This window comes from Hippocampus zosterae, chromosome 10, assembly GCF_025434085.1.
Source record: "Hippocampus zosterae strain Florida chromosome 10, ASM2543408v3, whole genome shotgun sequence".
In the NCBI taxonomy this organism is placed as follows: Eukaryota; Metazoa; Chordata; class Actinopteri; order Syngnathiformes; family Syngnathidae; genus Hippocampus; species Hippocampus zosterae.
The window spans coordinates 20,018,563-20,039,705 of NC_067460.1; the positions used below are offsets into that span (position 1 = coordinate 20,018,563).

The window sequence follows — 21,143 nt, forward strand, 5'->3', positions numbered from 1 at the left end:
ATGTGCATAGATTGCGGTCGTGTCAAAGTGGGCTGATTAATGAGCACTTTAGCATGGCCCCTTGTTAATTATGGATTGGTGGAAAGTAAATTGGATTCAAAGGTGTATCAAGTTATTTCAATCGGTGTGGTCGCAGAAAAGTTGAGTATATGTTGAGTATCTATCTATCTATCTATCTATCTATCTATCTATCTATCTATCTATCTATCTATCTATCTATCTATCTATCTATCTATGGATTTCACTTAACAAACATAATGATATGTGAAAAATCCGCCATATATATTTCAGGGCTTCAGACAACCTTTTATAGTACAAGGCTAATAACCCTAAACTTATCATTTTAGGGCTGGAAGGAGAAAAGGGGCACACAAACTGAAATATTCACATTTTAACTCATTGTCGATCTATTATTGATAAATGGATGGACTTTTTTGGGGGGGGGGAGGGGTCAAAAGGACACTTGGAACATCAAGGGAAAAAAAGATGTTAATTTAGGGCAGCTGGAGTTTAAACTTTCGTTTAATTATGGTTTGGAGATATTTGATTTCATGGATTCAAACACATTACGATAAAACCTTTTGGCGAGTTCTTTAACAGGAAGTTGTCCAGCTGGAAGAACCACATGCTTACTATCATGGAAAATGTTGCCGTTGATTGTCAATTCACACATCTTTGCATCTCACAGGGAGGCCAGCAGAGTAGCTGCAACCTTCCCAGCCACTGTCTTAAAACGTTGAAGTAACAATAGGCAGTGACTGCAAAAAATTGCAGTGACAGACCATCCTCTCCTTTATCTCTCTGCGGGGCGTCATCGTAATGGGCCGGTGTATTTTACACCTGTCAGGGGCTCAGCCACTAAACTGTTTTTCGATCAGGGAGGCTGCCAATGCAAAAAGGTCGTAATAAAATCGTGGTTGCCGGTAGAGCACTGAGGACAAAGTCATGAAAGACCTAATCCCCACCTCTTTTCTGTTAACCCTTCATTTTCTATCCTACATTAACTTTAATTCACTGTCTTTCTTCGTTCATCATTCCGTCCATCTGCCTGCTCATTGCTCTAATGATGCTCGAGCACCACCCTTCAGATCAGAAGCTGCAGTAACCTTGCAGTAACTTTGTGAAAAACAGGGTTGATCTATTGACTTGCTTTCCATCACCCCCTCTGGCCACCGGCCACACCGTTATTTTCCACTTCAGTTTTTATTCCTTACCACTGTTAATTTTGACAAGTCTTGAGACAAAAAAATGAATTGCAATCTACCCTGTAGTTGCTTATTTGGGGAATCTAAGCGAGGCGACCAGATAACCTTGTGACCTGGATTAAATCTTTCATAAGCGTTGCCCCTCCAACTCACTGCGAATGCTACAAATTCAAGCATCGATATTGCAGTCCAACGCAATAGATGCTGCGTGTTGTCTTGTAACAATTCCATTTAATAATAATTGCACTTGACAATACTTCTTTCAAATGTGTTTATGCCTACGTCAATATGGGTCCTTGCTGATCATGCCTTTTATGTGGTTATTGTTTTGTTATGGATCTATAAAATGAAATTGTACCCCTGTTTACAATATTAAGACTGTATAATGTAGCTTCATCTTTTTATTGTCTGGTCTTCAGTGAAAAAAAAAACATCTAAAATGCTGCTAAAGAGATGACACATGACATGCTTTTGATTGGCACAGTGACTCAACACCACTGACCTCCTGTTATTAATAATTTGGTGGGTTGGGGTGGCTCCTTCATTCAATGCTCTCTGTTTACTGTACTGCCTTCCTCTCTGTCAGTAAGAGCCATGATCTGACAACGCTATCAAAGGCCTGGTGCTCTTCTATTGATTGCTCTTGTCTGTCGGCGATCTTGAACCATCAAAAAATTGTCGACAGTTGTCACTTGATGTGGTCTTTGCCATCACGAGTTGCATTTTAGTGCTGCAGACTGAAATGTCACAAGATGCTGTATGGAAGTCACACAACAAAATGTTTAAAACGACTTATCTGAGATAATGATGTCTCAGGATGTGAACATTTTGAAAAATATTCCCTTGTGCTGTACTTTAGTGTCTACCGTCACAGCCTTTAAGATTATTATCACCAGACGGGCAGCAAGTTTAAGTTTCAGGAATTACTTTTTGCTCTCTATAATTCAGACCCCGAAATTGTGAATGGAAGAAAAGATAAAAATACTATAGATCAAGGTTGAAACTGAAATTTGCTTATGGATGACAACCACTTTTTTTTTCCAGGGTGTGGTTATGTTGAATGCATATATCCCGGATGCACTGTGGTATGACTACGAGACGGTAAGACATTTTGAAATACAATTTCTATTGTACTCCACCTCACCTTTTCGATGATCGAATGAATTCAACATTCAACTTTTTTTTGGAGAGATTATTTACTAGAATTCTAGAATGTAATTTGAATTAATTTAATCTAATGCAACAATCATCATGCTCTTAAAGATATATACAACTTGATTCAGAGAGCAATAAATATTTCATTTTGCATGTACTTATGATCCCACTGCAAAAGTTTCCCCCTGTTAGATTGTTTAAAGGTAGCCAAAATACTACTTTATGTATGACTGCAAGCCTTTGGATCCTCCATCGAGATACTTCAAAGACATCATTCATTCATTCATTCATTCATCTTCCGTACAGCTTGATCCTCACTAGGGTCGCGGGGGGTGCTGGAGCCCATCCCAGCCGTCTCCGGGTAGTAGGCGGGGGACACCCTGAATCGGATGCCAGCCAATCGCAGGGCACACATAGACGAACAACCATCCACGCTCACATTCACACCTAGGGACAATTTAGAGTGTTCAATCAGCCTGCCATGCATATTTTTGGAATGTGGGAGGAAACCGGAGCACCCGGAGAAAACCCGCGCAGGTCCGGGGAGAACATGCAAACTCCACACAGGGAGGCCGGAGCTGGAATCGAACCCGGTACCTCTGCACTGTGAAGCCGGGCCGCTTCAAAGACATCAGCTGCTACAAATTCTGATCGGCGTTCACCAGTGATTTTTATTTTATTTTTTTTTAAACAGCTACTTTCGTAATACGGTTAATTTGCCTCACTTAACATATCCTCAAATAGCTATTGTTTTCTTCCACAGTATAGATGAATAGAAAAACTGTGATTAGCTTGACAACATGAAAAACAAAGGCCTCCAGTATTTATAATTAGGCTCATCTTGGAAACTAAAAATTGAAATCTGACTCAGATTTATATCAGTGATGGAAAGAGACAGGATAAAAGCAGTCAAAATATTCAAACGTGTGTTTGTTATTCTTGCATACATAAGCATACACATTTGGAATACCTTGTATGTAGACGGACGGGCACAGCAATTACACGATTTAAGCCTACGTGAAGACATGATCATCCGGTATAGTGTAATCCAGGTCAAAAAAACAAGCGATTCACAAATGTCAATGGAGCTCAATTAGCATCTCCTTGATACAGCCTTAACAAAGACTAAATATCATAAGCTGTCTCGACGGGGGGAAAGGGATCTCGAATAGGCTAAACTGGATTCTTTGCTGCTGCATCACTCCTGGATTAATTTGGAGTGCGAGAAAGCTTCAATTCTACAGGTGCAATGAAATGCTAAATGTAGTGCTCGAGAGAATGATTGCAGAAGGGGTTTATGAGTATTAGAGGCATTAGCAGACACCACAAACACACTTTCACGTGGACGTCCGTGTCTGAAGTTGTTTGTCAGCGATTGGGAAACAAGAGATAAAACGGCGTAAGACTGGAGACAATGACGAAGTGGTAGTTGGGGTGCCGCCGAGAATGGCGAGACCGTCTTCCCCACAGAGAGATAAAAGAAGCGTTGAGTCCCTCTGAGATCTTATTTTGGACATCACAGTGGAATTGTAAAATGGCCGCCTGATCTGATGGATGATTAAATATCGTTGCTGGTTTCTTTGACCTGGTTCCCTTGTGGCTATCTAGTTAGGAATGCCAGACTAACAGAGAAAATGACATACATGAAGTGAAATGAGAAACCACAATATGAGTGGAAAAGGAAGAGAGGGTGTGGCGGGGTTGTGGAGGGGAGTACTTGATTTGATCAGGTTCTGCATCTATTGAACATTTTAACACATTTCAATCACGGGCGATAATGTTTCAACTGAGAACATTCCAAGGACTTTCTTTTTGTCAGTGGGGATAAGCCAACTGCAGAGACAAACACACGCAGCCATTGCACTGCACTGCATAAAATGGCTCACACCTCAGTGGGAACGCAGCAAAAAGAAAATTAGAGCATCACATGAGAGGAGAAGAGAACCTAGAATAGGGCGGTGAATAAAATGAGATTGAGAGAAGATCCTTTTAAATTGTTTTGGCCTGCTATAAAAGTTCAGGCCTCAGGAGATCAGAAATGAAGTGTGCACTATCCAGGCCTCGGCAGCAATGAGAGAGTGAGAGCAACTGAAGAGGACTCTTCAAAAAGCTTTTTAATAAAAGGAGGCGACATTTGTATGCAAAGAAAAATTATCGAGTGTCCTGCAAGTATGGAGATCGGCTTCAAGACAATCCGTACATAACGTATTCTCTTGTTTTATCAATCAGATGAAGCCATTGGCAGTGCGCCGACAAAACATTCAACTGCATCTACCGGGTGACAAGCTTGGTTTACACATAAGAGGTGGCGCAGTTCTCCCCACGCAGAAACCAGCTGTCACCACCACGTACAGGTACAGACTCCGAAAAAAAAAACACTTCGAATTGAAGCAAAAGCCCCCTGCGGTGTGTCTGTGGGCAGTCTTGAGAGGCCCCGTGCCCAATAAGGGCAATTGGGGTCCACGTCTTAAACCAAGAGAAAGCTGCTTATCTTGACTGAAGAATTCAGCAGGGAGTCTAAAAAATGGAGCTTGGAAAGCCTCATCGATAGCCCTGAGATTGTCAATTACAAATTCTCGGCAAGGCCCAAAGTGTAACTACAAATTGCCCGGGCATTGGACGATTTTGACCATGCCGTTTGTCCCGGAAAAACTAATGAACATTTGACAGTCTTTGTGATTGGGAAAAGGTGACATTCCCATGGAATTAGGGCTCAGTCAGTCACCAACGCATCGAGCGCTCCATGATGTCGAACTAAAAGAATACCCGTGGCAAACCTGAACATCATCTACGGATCATCTCTCTTGGGAATGCCGGGAGATGCTGCAGGGAGAAGGAGATCTGGCGTGCACTAATCACCCTGTTCCCTTGGTGACACTTGCATAAGATGCAAAAAACTACTCCATCGTTTATGCCTAAAACTGGAGGGGGAAAAAAAAGGGATCCAGACAATATGCTATACCGTACATATTAACACGGAGGTGCCTTTTAATCAATTTTCGTCATCTGAAGGCTTGGCAAGGCCCTCTGCTTCCCCACACATCTGAATTATTCATCTGTCATATCTTGCATTGGAATGCTAACAAAAAAAAAAACAAAAAAGAGGACATATCCAAAACGTCTTCTACATTTAGCTACGACAGATTTAACGGTAAAGATGAATGCATGTTTGTTTGCAATGGAATATAAAGATGGAAATGAATGTCCCGAGACTCTATTGCATATTCAATAATGAATGTGAAAGTTGTTGCTGTCCTATTTTGATGTACAGTCGACGCAATCCAATGGGTCTGATCATTGCTCTCGACGACCGAGCCCAAGCCGCCGGGGAGTTATTCTGGGATGATGGAGATTCCAGAGGTATGTTACTCAAATGGTGTTCACGTTGCTCCGAATATGAGCACGGCCAACCACTTAATGTCACTTTACCGTTCGTCAGGCATTTTCTGTCAGCTTTAAGTGCTTTTGTGTATCGTTTTATTCATACTTGAGCTATCAACTGACCCTGCAAGTCGCTGAGAAAATCAAAATCTTACGATATGTATTGAAAGGATGATGGTAACGTGTACTCACTCATGTAAAGGTCAATGACTATTTCAGTGACACTCGACTGTTTTACTTTGATTAATGAATGGATACCGCTTTTCCATTAGGGATGTGCAACTTACGAAATAAAAATGCTCATACCAGAACTGTTTAAACATTCTGCTCACACAGATGAATAAATGAAGGTCGGTCAGTCGGTGTGACAGAACGCCGGCTCTGTCAAATCACTGTGAAAAATTCCAACATCTGTTCTATTTTTTTTTTTCTTTTCTTTTCACAGACACGCTTAAAAAAGGCAACTACATCCACTACAAATTCACAGTTCTCTATGTAAGTCTCCTCTGTCTACCTGTTTTCTTGTCAATCCAGCCCTTGCTCTCCATCTCATCAAATTCAAAGTTTAAAACGACTATATTTCTGCTGACTGATGATAGTTATTCTGCTCAAGATGACGGTTTGTCAAGTTTCCAGCCATAGCAACGAAAACGGTTGCTGGAGTTTGTGTGTGCAATGGGCCTTTTGTCCAGTTATGAAATAAAAGCAATAATGGCCGGAGGACTTGGCTTGACGTCAATCACGCTCTGTTTTTTCTGCTTCACAGGGGTTGCTGACCATGCAGGTGATGCATGCTGGCTACAGGGATCCCAACAACCTACATTTTGAGAACATCACAGTCTTAGGCGTTCCCCATCCTCCTTCGTCTGCCTCCGTGACACACGTGGACTCTGGATCGCATGAAAACTCCACGACAATTGTTCCAGATTCCAGCATCGAGTATGATGCAGCCAAGGAGGTACTGTCTATTCATATTCATCCTCATTCACATACGTATGCGCCGTATTATTAACGTTCAATGAGCTGCTGCTGCTTTATTTGCGCTCCGGCAGCCATGTGATGCTGATGAATCTTGCCCGGTTACAGAAATATATGCTATGTATTCTACACATACTGTATGTACTTCTGCCAAGTATTATTAGAATTTTGCGCAGACACTATTTGACACAGCTTTTATTTATGGCTTACTTTCAATTTAAAAAAAAATATTTGGTGAATTCAGTGGGTGAATTAAGTGTTGCGCCGATGCAGGAGAAATGCGAGGTGGATGACTTAACAGTATTGGCTGTACCATTTCAAGGTTAGCCACTAAGTGTGAGAAATGAGAACAATTTACGGTGGGCGGGTGTTTATATAAAAAGAGGCAGGGAAAAAAAAAATGACTAAGAGCAACAACCCTTTCATGTGCCAACGGGGTTATGAGTAATAAGGCCACAAGACAAGAGTCTATAAAATGAGAAAACACCCAGTTAACCAATATTGTCGGTCGATGCCCCCATACAGATTATTTTTCACGCTCAAGGTTTTTCTGGTCAAACACAGTATGCATTTATCATATTTTACGCCATCATTATCTGGTAGATGAGGACAAAAAAATGTTCTAAACTCTAATTGTTCAAGCTCAAGGAATATTCCCTGGCCGGAATCTGCTGCATTCACCTTGAGTGAAATAGAGCTGAATTGTCATCTCATGACACCTTCACTGCGATTTGTGTTTTTCGCTCCAGTTTCTTGCTTTAAATTTTGAATCTTGCCTGTATGGTATTTCCCAACTGAACGTCTCCGCTTGGATGTTCCCCGTCAAATATTTTGACTCCGTTTAATAATGGGAATATGACTTCAAAAGACAAGGACAGATTATGAGGAACATGACTAATGTGGAGCAAACGGATCGAGAAACTTGACTGTGACTGTAGAGCTCCCCCAAGATTTGCTGTGACTCAGTTCCCCATAGAGGCCGTTAAAGAAGCTTTGGAAATTAACAGATGCGTCTTAATTGGGAGCACAAACAACATCAAGCGCATCCGTTAGTCTCAAGGAAGCCTGTCTGTACAAAGCTTTGCCGTAAAGACGAATTGGCCTCATTCGACTCTACCTTTGTTCTCAGCGGTGTTTTACTGAATAGAAAACAAAAGAAATGTGGTGCACTTAGCTACGCTGCATAATGGGAAAACGTGCATGTTTATTTTTATTTCCTAATGTGGTTGTTAGTGTAATTGAGATGCTCCTTAATGCCTGTATTTCGACGTGAAAAAAAAAAACATTTTGCAGAAAGAGTTCAGTGTTTAGAATACAAGGACATGTAAAGCGTCATGACTGATAGCGAAGCGTCCACTGGCACGTGTGCGGTAAATTCATCGGTCAGATGTGATGAGACGATCTGTAAATGTATCGCCGACATGAGGCTCATTAAAAAAAGATAAAATAAAAATCTTACCAGGTTCAGGGCTGTGGGAATACTGGAACCTGTAACTCCCCAGATTGTGATTGAAAGGCAGACGACTGTGTAGATTGTTTGCCATTCAATTGCAGTGCCGACAATGACAACTTTTCGCATAATATTGCCATTTGCAACTCCCACTCAAATGCAGGTCCTGGTCTTACGACACCTGTCTTTAACTCTGGGGGAGACGTATCTCGTGCGTTGGGAGGTGCCGCAAGAGGAGTACCAGCGCTTCGACTGCCACCCTGAGGAGCATGCCGATGAGGCAAAGTGCAAAGCCCGAGGCTGCATCTGGAAGGTTCGGAGAAAATGCCCCATTACAACTCATTTTTCCATTCTCAAGTTTAAAATCTGCTTTCTTCTTAATCAGCAAAGCAACATTGAACGAGTTCCCTGGTGCTTTTTTCCGAAAGACCACGGATACCACGTCAGACGAAATGAGCATACCATGTCTGGCATTTGGTTCCAAATCACTCGGAACAAAAGGTACCAGAGCAGGAGCCGCTCTGAGTCACCTGACATAGATGACCTCCATGTTCAGGTCACCTACCACAGCGGTAGCATGCTGCAGTTCAAGGTCTGTTTATTTGTCCATGTGCCATGTCACCTTTCATGTACAGTATTTTACCATCCCAAAGTATACGTTAACATGGCCGATTGAAATCAACTGATATATTCATTCATTCATTCATTCATTCATTCATCTTCCGAGCCGCTTGATCCTCACTAGGGTCGCGGGGGGTGCTGGAGCCTATCCCAGCTGTCTTCGGGCAGTAGGCGGGGGACACCCTGAATCGGTTGCCAGCCAATCGCAGGGCACACAGAAACGAACAACCATCCGAACTCACACTCACACTCACACCTAGGGACAATTTAGAGTGTTCAATCAGCCTGCCACGCATGTTTTTGGAATGTGGGAGGAAACCGGAGCACCCGGAGAAAACCCACGCAGGCCCGGGGAGAACATGCAAACTCCACACAGGGAGGCCGGAGCTGGAATCGAACCCGGTACCTCTGCACTGTGAAGCCGACGTGCTAACCACTGGACTACCGGGCCGCCCAACTGATATATTATACTCTGTATATGTAGCTGAATTGGACAACTTCGTTCCCTCATAATACCATTGAACAGAACTACAACGGGCCCTCTTGTTTGACTATTTTTGACGATTGAGTTCATCAGTTGATAGCATTTTGTCCAATACCGAATCATTTTTGTTTCCACCAGCACGACCATCCTGTGTGGTCGCCACACATGTACTAATATGCCCTTCTGTCCAGATCTGGGACCCAGCAACAGCTCGTTATGAGGTTCCAGTTCCGCTGTCTGTCCCACTTGTTCCTGAGACTAATGAGGACACACGGCTTTACAAGGTCCTTTATAAAAGTGATCCATTTGGCATCCAGGTCATCCGGAAAAGCACAGGAACCGTGATGTGAGTGCAAGTGAACGCAGAGTTGTTTCAGACTAGCCGGATCGGCTCAAATTACTTACGCTGAATCCGACCAATTAGTGTATGTTATAAATTATGTGGATTTGCATTTTTGTGACTATTTGGAAACATATAAGACATCAAAGTAACCCTCCCTGTACTGGTCGCTGCCAGTCAATGATAGTCAATTCTTCACACTCACACTATCGTTGAGTGTGACTCACTGAAGTCAGCATCGTTTTGTCATTTTTTTTGTTAACTTTTCTTTTGATGGCGGCGCGGACACCCGCAGCGGCTCCTCTTGTTTTGTGTTGAGAGAGAAGAAATGTCATCTGTGCTGTATGTTTTACATACGGTACATTTGACAATAAAGTTTATCCAATCCAATCCAATCAATCCGGAAGCATATTGCTGCCACACAAGGAAAAACAATACAAAACAAAATACAAAACGTATGTAAAAACTTGATTCTTATGTAAAAACGTGAAAGTTATCATGTAAAAATGTCATGACTATCATGTAAAATGTGAAAGCTCTCATGTAAAAACGTGAAATATCATGTGAAACCGTGAAAACTATCATGCAAAAATGTGAAAATTATGTGAAAATGTGATCATTGCAAAAATGTGAAAACTATCATGTAAAAAATCGTGATACCGCGTAAAAATCTGCCATTAGCGTGCAATGAAAAAAGTACACATATGTTCTTGCTCAATGCATATGAGGAAATCTTCTGGTACACTGCAATTTTTTGTAAATAGCTCAGCAACTCCAGTTTAGTGCCATCGGATTCAGAAGCAAAAAAAAAACTAAACATAGGGGCGGTGCCTTGCAGCTAAAAACAACATGGAATATTTGCAGCGCTCAAAAACTCATGTGCATATTTTGGGACCTCTCTAATTATTTTGTGCCAGTTGAAATGTTGCTAATTAATCCATCTGAAAATGAACAATGACTTCCTTGGGCGTTAACCGTGTTGTGTTCAACATTGTGATGTGAATAACTCTTTTGACAATAATGTCTCTGATTGATGTCTCTGTCACTTTATCTCAGTTGGGACTCCTCGGTGCCAGGTTTTACCTTCTCCGACATGTTTATTCAAATATCAACACTTCTGTCATCAGAGTATGTCTTTGGCTTTGGCGAGACGGAACATTTAACATATAAACATGACCTGAACTATCACACCTGGGGTATGTTCGCCAAAGACCAGCCTCCTGGTGTAAGTATCTTACAGAAAGCTGCATTTTATCATCTTAAGATGATAACATCTTTCACATAGTACAAACACCATATCTTGTAGTTGGGGTAGCTTGTTGTTGTTGTTTTCGATTGGATAAAGAACAATATATCTTTACCTCAAGCCAAAGATTGCAAACAATAGGAGGTCCATCCACATCACCAAATGCGTTAACAAAAGGGTTGGTATAGATTAATTCAATACTAAATATTTTCAACCCTAGATGTGTCCTGTAAGGTCACCATGTGATACCAGCGGTGTGGCTATGTCAACACAAGCTCCTTATAGTGATTGTAGACGTCACTGCATTACCAAAAAAAATACATTTTCCTTCTTCTTGAGTTATGTCAAACAGATGGCAACGCAACACACACCCACGCAAACCCAGGCCTACCCTACACGTAATCTCACACACACACATACACACACATATATTTTTAACAGCTCCGTTAGGTACCAGTAGAGTAGGAAGCTGATGAAGTCTGACATGCCCGTGAGCTTTTGTCAGACATGTTGACATCTCAAAGTGGCAGATTTCCTGTGTCTCGCAAATCACTGCGTTCCCTGTTGCCCAATCCATCTTGTTTCATAGTCTGATGGTAATGTTCAACTGGGTAAGCAAGTCTGAAAATTCCACATTTTACAATTAGCACTGCCTTTACCCTGACTTAAAAAAAAAACTTGACAGAAATGCTCTTGGACAAACATGCAAACAACGCACCAATTAAAAATAAAAATCCCAAGCTTGATTGTGTTCTCTTTATTACAGTACAAGATGAACTGCTACGGAGTTCACCCATTCTATATGGGCCTCGAGACCACGAATGATGCTCATGGTGTGCTGCTGCTAAATAGCAATGCGATGGGTAAGAGGAAATAACTTGCACGTACAAGCGAGCGCGTGCACACACACACACACACACACTTAACCAAACACACGCTTGATGAAACACATTATGTCAGCATAAGCCTTGACATGGATGCAGTGGGCATTTACTGTTGGTATTAATAGTAATGGAATATTTTATCGTGCATGACAGGAAGCCTTCTAAAAGCTCAATGCAACTCAACGAGCATTTCTTGATTCTTCCCACATTATTCCCACATTAAAATCTATTTATAGCCAAGAGCAACAGACACGCCATTCTGCAGAAACAAAGATGCTGTTATATACAGCCATACTATAGATTTAGGAATCTTAAGTATTTACTTGAGTTTGTTTGCTCTCATGTCAAAGTCGACGGCGGATTTATAGGTCAGTCTTAAATCGCACTTGTGGAAGCGCGAGCCCAATTAGCATTGCTAATCAATCGCCTTGCAAGCATTCTTTTCGGAGCGAAGCGCAAATATTAATTAGTTATTGTCTTTTCTTCAGTTCTACAGTTGTGCAAATTTATGTGAGATTAAAAAAAAAGATTCACAAACTTACGTTTGGAAAAATATATATTTTCAAAATAATTGCATATTGTTAGAATAAACAGCACAGTGAATTAGTGGGTTCCATGCCTGCGATACAACCAAGAGGTTTGGTCTTGGAATGCTGACTCACGCCTGTTTGAAGTGTGCATCCATGTTCTCCTTGTGCTCTCCGGGATTTTTGTCCGTTATTCCAGCGTCCTCTCACATTTCAATAACATCCATGTTATCCTGGACTGCCTTAGAGGTGTGAAAGTGTTTGTCTATTTGTGCCCTGCGATTGGCTGGCAACCAGTCAAGAGCGACCACTCATACAAATTCAGGTGGGATATGTGCCAGCTCACCCATTACCCAAATGAGGTCTTGTGGCATATGGATGGACATACTATAACACACACACACACAAACTCCAATTGGTTAAAACAATAGGGGTAAATGGGATTTCCTCTTTCCATGAAAATGTAAAAGTAATTCACTGCATTATATAATAGAATTCAGCTGGTCTTGTCTTTTAGTATAATGTACCACACCGAGAATGAGTACACACACACACACACACACATTAACGACTGCACTCGCTCATTAATTGTGAATAAAATGCAACTATGTAAATGTATACAATTCATGTATTTGTTTTTCATGTGCCGTTCCCCTTTGCTTTTCATGCTCTCATCATACCCAGGCGAGCAAAACCAAGACTTACACATAGGGCAAAATAATAGAACATGCTAAAAACATTTAAAAAAAAAACAACAACAACCAATATCTTGCTTTCTTCGAACACAGATGTGACTTTTCAGCCTACCCCAGCTTTAACCTATCGAACTGTGGGAGGCATTCTGGATTTCTACATGGTCCTGGGACCTACACCTGAGAATGTGGTGCAGCAGTACACTGCTGTAAGTCTTCTTACTTCTCTGATTTGTTTGTTTGTTTATATACAGTATATATATATGTATGAATGTGTGTGTGTGTATTTGACAGTCACATTTGAAATTGTGTTTTGACCCTGTATGTGTGTGAGTGTGTGTCCTGACTGGCCCTGGGCCTCCGTTGATGGACTGCAGCAGCTGGAAGTTTTTCGCTTCATTGCACTCCCTCATTTGGACAGTCTAAACACACTCCGTGTGTGTGTGTGTGTGTGTGTGTGTGTGTGTTTCTCTCTCTCTCTCTCTCTCTCTCTCTCTCCTTCTCTCTTGCACACACACACACACGCACACACACACAAACACACACATTTTCCCTAACGTTTTTTTCTACTAAAATATTTTGACTTCCTTGTTTGCTTTTTTTTTCGTAACAGCTGATTGGAAGACCTGTTCTACCTGCTTATTGGTCCCTTGGATTTCAGCTCTGTCGTTATGGATATGCTAATGACAAGGAGATAGCAGATCTATACACACAAATGAGGGCCGCAGGTATTCCCTACGTAAGTCCTTCGAGAGCCATGCACGAGTACACATTTAAAATATGAAACATTTTAGATGAAACGTGTGGTATACTGTATTTCTTCATACCATTGCCTGGGGCATATCTTTACTCAGTTGTAAAGATAACCAGGCTTATATGGTAAAAAAAAAAAAAAGTGGCAAGAGTTCTCCTATGCCACCGTTTGCGTCCGTGAAAGCCCCCGGGATGCAAAAACAAAATATTGCTACGTGTGCGCAAACTCGCAAACCTGTGCTGCTCGGTAGGATTTTTTTTTTTAAAGCAAAGTTTTGTTTCCCAAATGATTTTTATTGAGTTTTATAACACAAGATATTTCAGATATTGTGCATTCAATATCAGTATGTTCATTAGTGACCGAGCATCTCAGAGAAATAGTATACAGTATTCACTATTTCTTATCAGTGTAAGCATTCAACAATAATGTGATAGATATTCAGTCTAATGGAAAGTATGCATGCATATTTTAAAATGCACTTCTACGTTGAAGCACAGTGATATCAGACAGAGATCCGACTTAATTAAAAGAGGATAATCATAGTTTGATGATTGTTAATTTTTTTTTCGAACTGGAATCTCCAGGACGTGCAGTATGCGGACATTGATTACATGGATCGGCAGCTGGACTTTGTCCTGGACCCAGAGTTCGCTGGTCTACCTTCCCTGGTTGATGCCATGAGGAATGAAGGCATGAGGTTCATCTTCATTCTGGTAATCCCCAAATTTGAAAGTCTGGTTAACGCTTCCAAATGGACGAATGAAAACCACATCTAACTATATACAAAATGCATCTGTTAATGGAAAAAATATGTCCATACATACGGTACATGCCGTTGCTTTTTTTGGATATATGATGTTGCGTTTTTTTTTTTTTTAATTCCAGGACCCAGCCATTTCAGGCAATGAGACTCATTACCCTGCATTTGAGAGGGGTAATGCAGCTAATGTCTTCATTAAATGGCCCAAAGCACTTAGTGATGACATTGTGTGGGGAAAGGTAAGTTGGCCGGAATAGCCGTACGGAAATGAAAACAATGCAAATACACTCTCTCTATCTACGGTATGTACTGTATGCAAACATGTATTGATGTCAATGGCATTATTGCCTTGCAGGTTTGGCCAGATTACCCAAACGTCACAGTAAATGAGTCTTTGGACTGGGACACCCAAGTAGAGGTATAATTAAAAGAAAATTCAAAAGTCAGACACAATACGGTTGTTCTCATTTCCAAAACATGTTTTTCTCATCGGAATAATATAATGTGAATTAATGTCTTCAGAATACTTTCATTGCCGATACAGGCAATATTTTAAGTAAAACATACTGATGCCATCCAGCTGCACGCAACCCGTTTAGCGTGAACAGACCATAAAAAGCGTATTGTCACTGATTCTAGTAGGAGCAAATGGCTGGGAGGTTTGAGACCCCCAGTCTATAACTTCAGGAGAGGTGACAACTTCTTTTGTGATGTCACAAATCTTTTATTTTACACTGGGGCATATTTTTCAAATAAAGCGTGGTTCATCATTTAACTTTTCACCTTCCACAGGTTCCACTGTATCTGTATCTTTGTATTGTTGCATATGAGTAAACAGGAAGTGGTACAGAGCATGTGCACAGTTCGACGAGTTACGACGACGAATTGAAACCTGCTAACTTTCCGCAATTCATTACCTAGAAGAAAACCATGTCTTCTCAGCTCTACAGGGCCTTCACTGCCTTCCCTGACTTCTTCCGTAATGCAACGGCAAAGTGGTGGCATCAAGAAATCATGGATTTCTATCAGACTACTGTGAAATTTGATGGCCTCTGGATTGTGAGTGAAATGGAATATAACATCAACTTACCGTGTTTTTATCCTGCCTAAATGCATCTACTTTACTTTAATACTTTCATGCTCAAATGTTTCTCTCTCCCTGAAGGATATGAATGAGCCTGCCAGTTTTGTACATGGTACAGTCGGGGGGAAGTGCCTAGGTTACCCTCTGCTTGAGAAGCCTCCATATATGCCACGTAGGACATGCACAACAGCACATGTCATGCATCTTATACTGACATTTTGTTGTTGTAAGCAAAAATAACTCTTCACTCTGCATGCGCTTTGTGTCTTTGTTTTCGCAGCCTTGGAATCCAAACATCTTGGCTTAAGTCATAAGACTCTGTGCATGAACAGCGAACAGATACTCAGCGACGGGACGGCAGTCAGGCACTATGATGTCCACAGCATTTATGGCTGGTCCCACACGAAGCCTACTTATGAGTGAGATATATGATGTGTTTTTTGTCAGAATTCAATTCTCAGGATATGTTCACAACGCAGCTCAATTCGGATCTAATTTTCACACTCGTGTTTCCATTAAAGGAATGGGTCCTTTGGCAGTGTAGTGTTTCACACAAAAGGCTTATCATGTAGAATAATGTAATTTTTTTTTTCTCAAATGCATAACGATGGATGTGTAATCTTTTTGTTTGGTTCATATAGTGCCCTGCTGAATGTGACTGGGAGACGAGGTATAGTGGTGACCAGGTCCACTTACCCCTCCAGTGGAAAATGGGCTGGACATTGGCTGGGTGACAACAATGCCAGCTGGGACCAGTTGTATAAATCCATCATAGGTACTGTACAGGATGTTCAAACACATGCAATAATTGCACCGTTAACAAACCATGACAAACATATTTGGTTCTAAAAACATGGGGTTGCACAACCAAACCTTTGTGGTTTAAAAAAAAAAAGAAAGAACCTTTCCTGTAGAGGTCACACAAGATTTTCCTGTCTCACAGGCATGATGGAGTTCAGTCTTTTTGGCATCCCTTATGTAAGTATCACCATTTTTTATTTTTTTTTGATAAGACATAATCTTATTGATGTGACCTTGTCTGCTAAAAGGAGATTACATGGCCACAGAAATGTTATTTCATTTTGTTGGACACTTTGATCAAAGGACATCTTGTACGGCATGCTATTACAACAGCAGGCAGGGATCTTAATGTTGTCAGTCAACATAAAAAAAAAAGGTCACTTCTCCAATAAAAAGACATTTACACAAGCAGGCTGCTACAGATATGCATTAAGATGAGCAGTTGGTGTGTATGATCATCTTCAATTCACCTGACGCTACCTTTACATTATGAGGGTGGAAATATTGATTTTTTTTTGCAGTTTTGTGAATCAGCAACTTCATGTGAGCAGCAACTTTCGAATTTTGTATTGCGTTTTTCTTTTCTTTCATCAGACCTCTCTTTCAGACTGGAGCAGACATATGCGGGTTCTTCAATGCAGCTAAGTATGAGATGTGCCTTCGCTGGATGCAACTGGGTGCCTTCTATCCTTATTCACGTAACCATAACGGCAAGGGCAACCCGGTGAGTAAACTCTCGGGAGAATGATGAAAGCTTGGCTTGCTATGACGCACTACTGGCGTAAGGATTCGCTGTTGAGAGATATGCCACTATTTTCAAACAACAGCTTGTATTATTATTATTATGTTTTGTTATGGAAATATTTTTGAATACTACGTTAGGAGATTGGAGAGGACCAGTTTACTATTATTTTTAAGTGAAATAATATGTCTTTAATCAAAAAGGACTAGCGTTAACAAGCATTGATTAATATTGTGAGAGAATATTATTAAAGTTAGATGATATTAGAGGAGCCATGTCAATCGCAATACACCTGAATGAATTCATTAATTCATATATTTGTTTGTTTTCTCATGCATTATGATTGGTGCACGTGTTTCAAAATCTGAATTGCCCTGATTGGATTGTGCTTGACCTAACACGTTCCGCTCGATTTGAATCACTCCAAGTACAGGTGCTCAGCAAAAAGATGAACACGTTCTGAGCATGTTCTTGTTCCCTGGGAGAAAGTCTAATTTTTGCAAAAAAATACAAAGCTATAGACACACACACGTGCACACACACATGCACACACATCTCTAAAGAGATACACTGGCTTGGTGTTGTGTTGTTGGCATTCATTTTTCCAGTGACCTTTAAGAGCTTTAGAACACATCTGAGAAATCCAATAAGGCCCGTCCAGGGATCGATCCCACGAGGCAAAATTTCTCTGAAATGGAGTCTGAAGTACTCGACGGCGTGTGTGTGCGTGTGTGTGTGTGTGTGTGCGTGTGTGTGTGTGCGTGCATGCGTGTGTGTGTGTTTGTGTGTGCGTGCATATATAATATTGGGGGTGAGGGGCCTAATTGAATTCTCAAGGTGATCGCAGCCCCACTGCACATCACCCACCCCGCCACCAACGCACATACGAACCTCATCGTTCCAGCAATTGTGTAAGGGCTTTTAACATTTGGAGGATGATCACCTAGATCTGAGTTTTGGAGCTTGCAATCAAAAACTTTGAGGAAAAGACCAAGGCATCCATGCAGCAGGTAAAAAGAATCAGATAAAAAAAGCAACATGGGGGCACACCTCTGTATGCTTTAGGAATTAAGGAATTTAACAATCTCTCCTGCACCTTTTTTCATCTTTAGGTCACAATGCAGTTTAACTAGATACAGGTTTAAATATACCATAAATAGTATTGAACTGTTATTTTTTAAAATTACGATTATGATTATGAATTCAACACATGAATTTACACTGCTTAGCATGAGGATGTGAGTTGAAGGTTACACATAGGAGGGCGTGACTATCTTGTATCTTAAGACGCATCCATCCATCCATCCATTTTCTAATCACGAGGGCATGCTGGAGCCTGTCTTCGGCAGTAGGGCAGGGTACACCCTGAACTGGTTTCACTGTGAGCCCAACATGCTAACTAGTCGCCCACCGTGCCGCCCCAAATAAGTCCTTACCTCAAAAATAAAAAAGCCATTCAAATTGCGTCAGAAGTCTGTAGAACCGTTTCACATTCAGTCACATCTATGTCTGCAATCAAGTAACCATTGGACTATTCTGCTGAGAATAAATATGCAAACATTTTACCTAAAACGACTCCCCACACCAAGTCAGCACTTTGGGAGGCTTTGGATCAACAGTTTTTAAAAGGTGATGATTTTAATCAGCATCTTCATCGAGCCACGGAAGACAAGTAGTCATGGTAATGTCTTGTGGAGGCAATATGTTCCACTGCACTAGGCTAATCATACACGATAGTGATAGATTAGTGATTTAATCATGCTTTTCTCCCCCTTGCTAAAAGTTGCTTTCGGAACCAATAAAGATCAAGTGTACATTGTCACCCGTCCAAGGTCGAGAACTATGATCTTTTAACAAAACAAATCCATCCAGCCATCCATTTTTTATTATTTAGCGCCTAAATAGTACATCTTCTCATTTGCCCGCAGAATGCTTTGTTTTACCTCAACGTTGGAAATATTTGATACGTTCTGCAAATGAGTTTCGAAATAGTCTGTCGCAGTTTCATTTCTTTTAACTTTCTCTTTTAACTTAAGCTTCAACCTTTTCTGTACATTATCGTGATTCTGTGGATGTTATGTATGTTTTATTAATGATAATGTTTCAGTATCTGAGACTTTCTCATTCACGGCATGCACTTTCTGGTGGTTTTAATTCAATTATCTGAATTCTTATAGAGTCGCTAACGGTGTAGGGGTACACTCGCCTGCCTTGTGTGTGCGGGCAGCGTGGGATCGGTTCCCACTCGGTGACGGTGTGAATGGTTGTTTGTCTCTATATGTGCTCTGCGACTGACTGGCGACCAGTTCAGTGTGTACTCTGCTTTCCACCCGAAGTCAGCTGGGATAGGCTGCAGGAACTCCTCGCAACCCTGTTCAGGATTGAAAATGGATGGATTCTTACAATTAAAGTTCACACTTTCCTCATTTCTTGGGAAATAGAAGGGAAAAAACAAGCATCCATATATCTGTGGCTCTATGGTTATTATTATTATTATTTTTTTTTTTTTTTTAATTGGGAATTTGTTGTTTTCAGAGACAAGATCCTGTTGCCTGGAACTCCACCTTTGCTGAGGCATCTCGGAAAGTCCTCAACATTCGTTACAGCCTTCTGCCATACTTGTATACGCTCATGTATGAAGCTCATACCAAAGGAAACACAGTCGTCAGACCACTTCTGCACGAGTAAGTGCGCTATTTGTTTGGGGTGACTTTTTCGCATTGGTGTCCACTAGAATGGACACGTGTCCCCTCAAATAGATGCCACACATAAACACAAGGTTCTTGATACTTTAAAAACAGCAACCAATGAGTGAATATGATATTCAGTTATTTCTTTAGTCCTGTTTAACGTACATTTTGCGGACATATCGCAGGTTTGTGAATGACAGAACTACTTGGGACATCTACAAACAGTTCCTCTGGGGACCTGCTCTTCTTATCACTCCTGCCCTTGAACCGGTACGCACACACAAGTGCTGCTATCATTGTGTTATTTTCTCTTCTTGTTTTTATTTTCTTTTCAATACTCACCTGGCCTTGCGATCGGCAGGGCGCTACACATGTCGAAGCCTATGTTCCTGATGCACGCTGGTATGACTTCCACACGGTGAGTCCAATCAATAAGCAACCCGGACATCATGCAGTGACATTGTCACCAGATGTTAGTGAATGGGAAAAGCAATACATACTGTACCGTAATATCTAATCAGAAATGAAGATTAAAATACATCTGAAAGTGAAGCGCATTTGGTCAAAACATATTTTACGCCAGTAGTCCATACGCGTAATGATTTATGTCTAAAATCCTAGGGATTTGTCGTTGCCCTGTTGCATGATTACATTCAACACCTCTGGGGTTTTTATTTTCGTGGGCGGTTGGTATCAGTGGATTTATAACATTTTCACGTAGTAACGCTTTGACTGACTTGGAGGCTCAGTACGGTTTACTTTCAATACAGTACTTCACTTAAAATATAACATGCCCGCAAAACAATTTATTTCATCACCAAGCTGTCATTATGTCTTTTTTTTCCCCCATCAGGAAGAAAGAGGCATCAATAAAAGTTGAAGCCATTTTCTTACTCAAACAATGCCATTAAACAAAAGCAGTTGTTAAAGAGTCGAATAACCACATTAAATGATGATGTGTAATGCTTGCTTAACAGTGTTGTGCAAAATAATAGACTGAAGACGAAAGAAACCCTTGGGGGTCCTACGGTCATACATTGACTCGATGCCACCCACGTTGCGATGCCTTTTTGGTCATGTCCGTCATTATTTTGCCAACTATCATTTTGAACTAGAAGCTTCTACTTTGTATATATCGCTCATGAGATGCAACAATCAACCTTTTGATTAGGCCAAGGAAGTCAAAGTGCGAGGCAAAAAGGTTTGGATGCCCACCCCTATGGACCACATCAATCTTCACATAAGAGGAGGATACATCTTACCTTGGCAAAAACCAGAGAACACAACATACTACAGGTAAAAGCAAATAACAGCATACGAATACAGTGGGCATGAATCTGACGATGCAA

At 41.1% G+C, this 21,143-nt stretch overlaps 1 protein-coding gene across 2 annotated transcripts in view; it reads left to right on the forward strand.

The window, feature by feature from the left end:
* The window catches only part of si (sucrase-isomaltase (alpha-glucosidase)), a 47,410-nt gene that overhangs the window by 19,518 nt on the left and 6,749 nt on the right, over nucleotides 1-21,143 (forward strand). For both annotated transcript variants that reach the window (XM_052078240.1, XM_052078241.1), the window contains 25 exons: nucleotides 2,250-2,306; nucleotides 4,590-4,714; nucleotides 5,632-5,720; nucleotides 6,187-6,236; nucleotides 6,508-6,699; nucleotides 8,333-8,482; nucleotides 8,555-8,761; nucleotides 9,466-9,620; nucleotides 10,671-10,839; nucleotides 11,627-11,723; nucleotides 13,060-13,172; nucleotides 13,577-13,702; nucleotides 14,302-14,430; nucleotides 14,603-14,716; nucleotides 14,833-14,895; nucleotides 15,420-15,536; nucleotides 15,643-15,733; nucleotides 15,842-15,980; nucleotides 16,203-16,336; nucleotides 16,505-16,539; nucleotides 16,970-17,086; nucleotides 19,640-19,788; nucleotides 19,980-20,064; nucleotides 20,156-20,212; nucleotides 20,966-21,090. In XM_052078240.1, coding sequence (XP_051934200.1) covers nucleotides 2,250-2,306; nucleotides 4,590-4,714; nucleotides 5,632-5,720; nucleotides 6,187-6,236; nucleotides 6,508-6,699; nucleotides 8,333-8,482; nucleotides 8,555-8,761; nucleotides 9,466-9,620; nucleotides 10,671-10,839; nucleotides 11,627-11,723; nucleotides 13,060-13,172; nucleotides 13,577-13,702; nucleotides 14,302-14,430; nucleotides 14,603-14,716; nucleotides 14,833-14,895; nucleotides 15,420-15,536; nucleotides 15,643-15,733; nucleotides 15,842-15,980; nucleotides 16,203-16,336; nucleotides 16,505-16,539; nucleotides 16,970-17,086; nucleotides 19,640-19,788; nucleotides 19,980-20,064; nucleotides 20,156-20,212; nucleotides 20,966-21,090 — 2,885 coding nt within the window. The remainder of the gene's footprint in view (nucleotides 1-2,249; nucleotides 2,307-4,589; nucleotides 4,715-5,631; nucleotides 5,721-6,186; nucleotides 6,237-6,507; nucleotides 6,700-8,332; nucleotides 8,483-8,554; nucleotides 8,762-9,465; nucleotides 9,621-10,670; nucleotides 10,840-11,626; nucleotides 11,724-13,059; nucleotides 13,173-13,576; nucleotides 13,703-14,301; nucleotides 14,431-14,602; nucleotides 14,717-14,832; nucleotides 14,896-15,419; nucleotides 15,537-15,642; nucleotides 15,734-15,841; nucleotides 15,981-16,202; nucleotides 16,337-16,504; nucleotides 16,540-16,969; nucleotides 17,087-19,639; nucleotides 19,789-19,979; nucleotides 20,065-20,155; nucleotides 20,213-20,965; nucleotides 21,091-21,143) is intronic.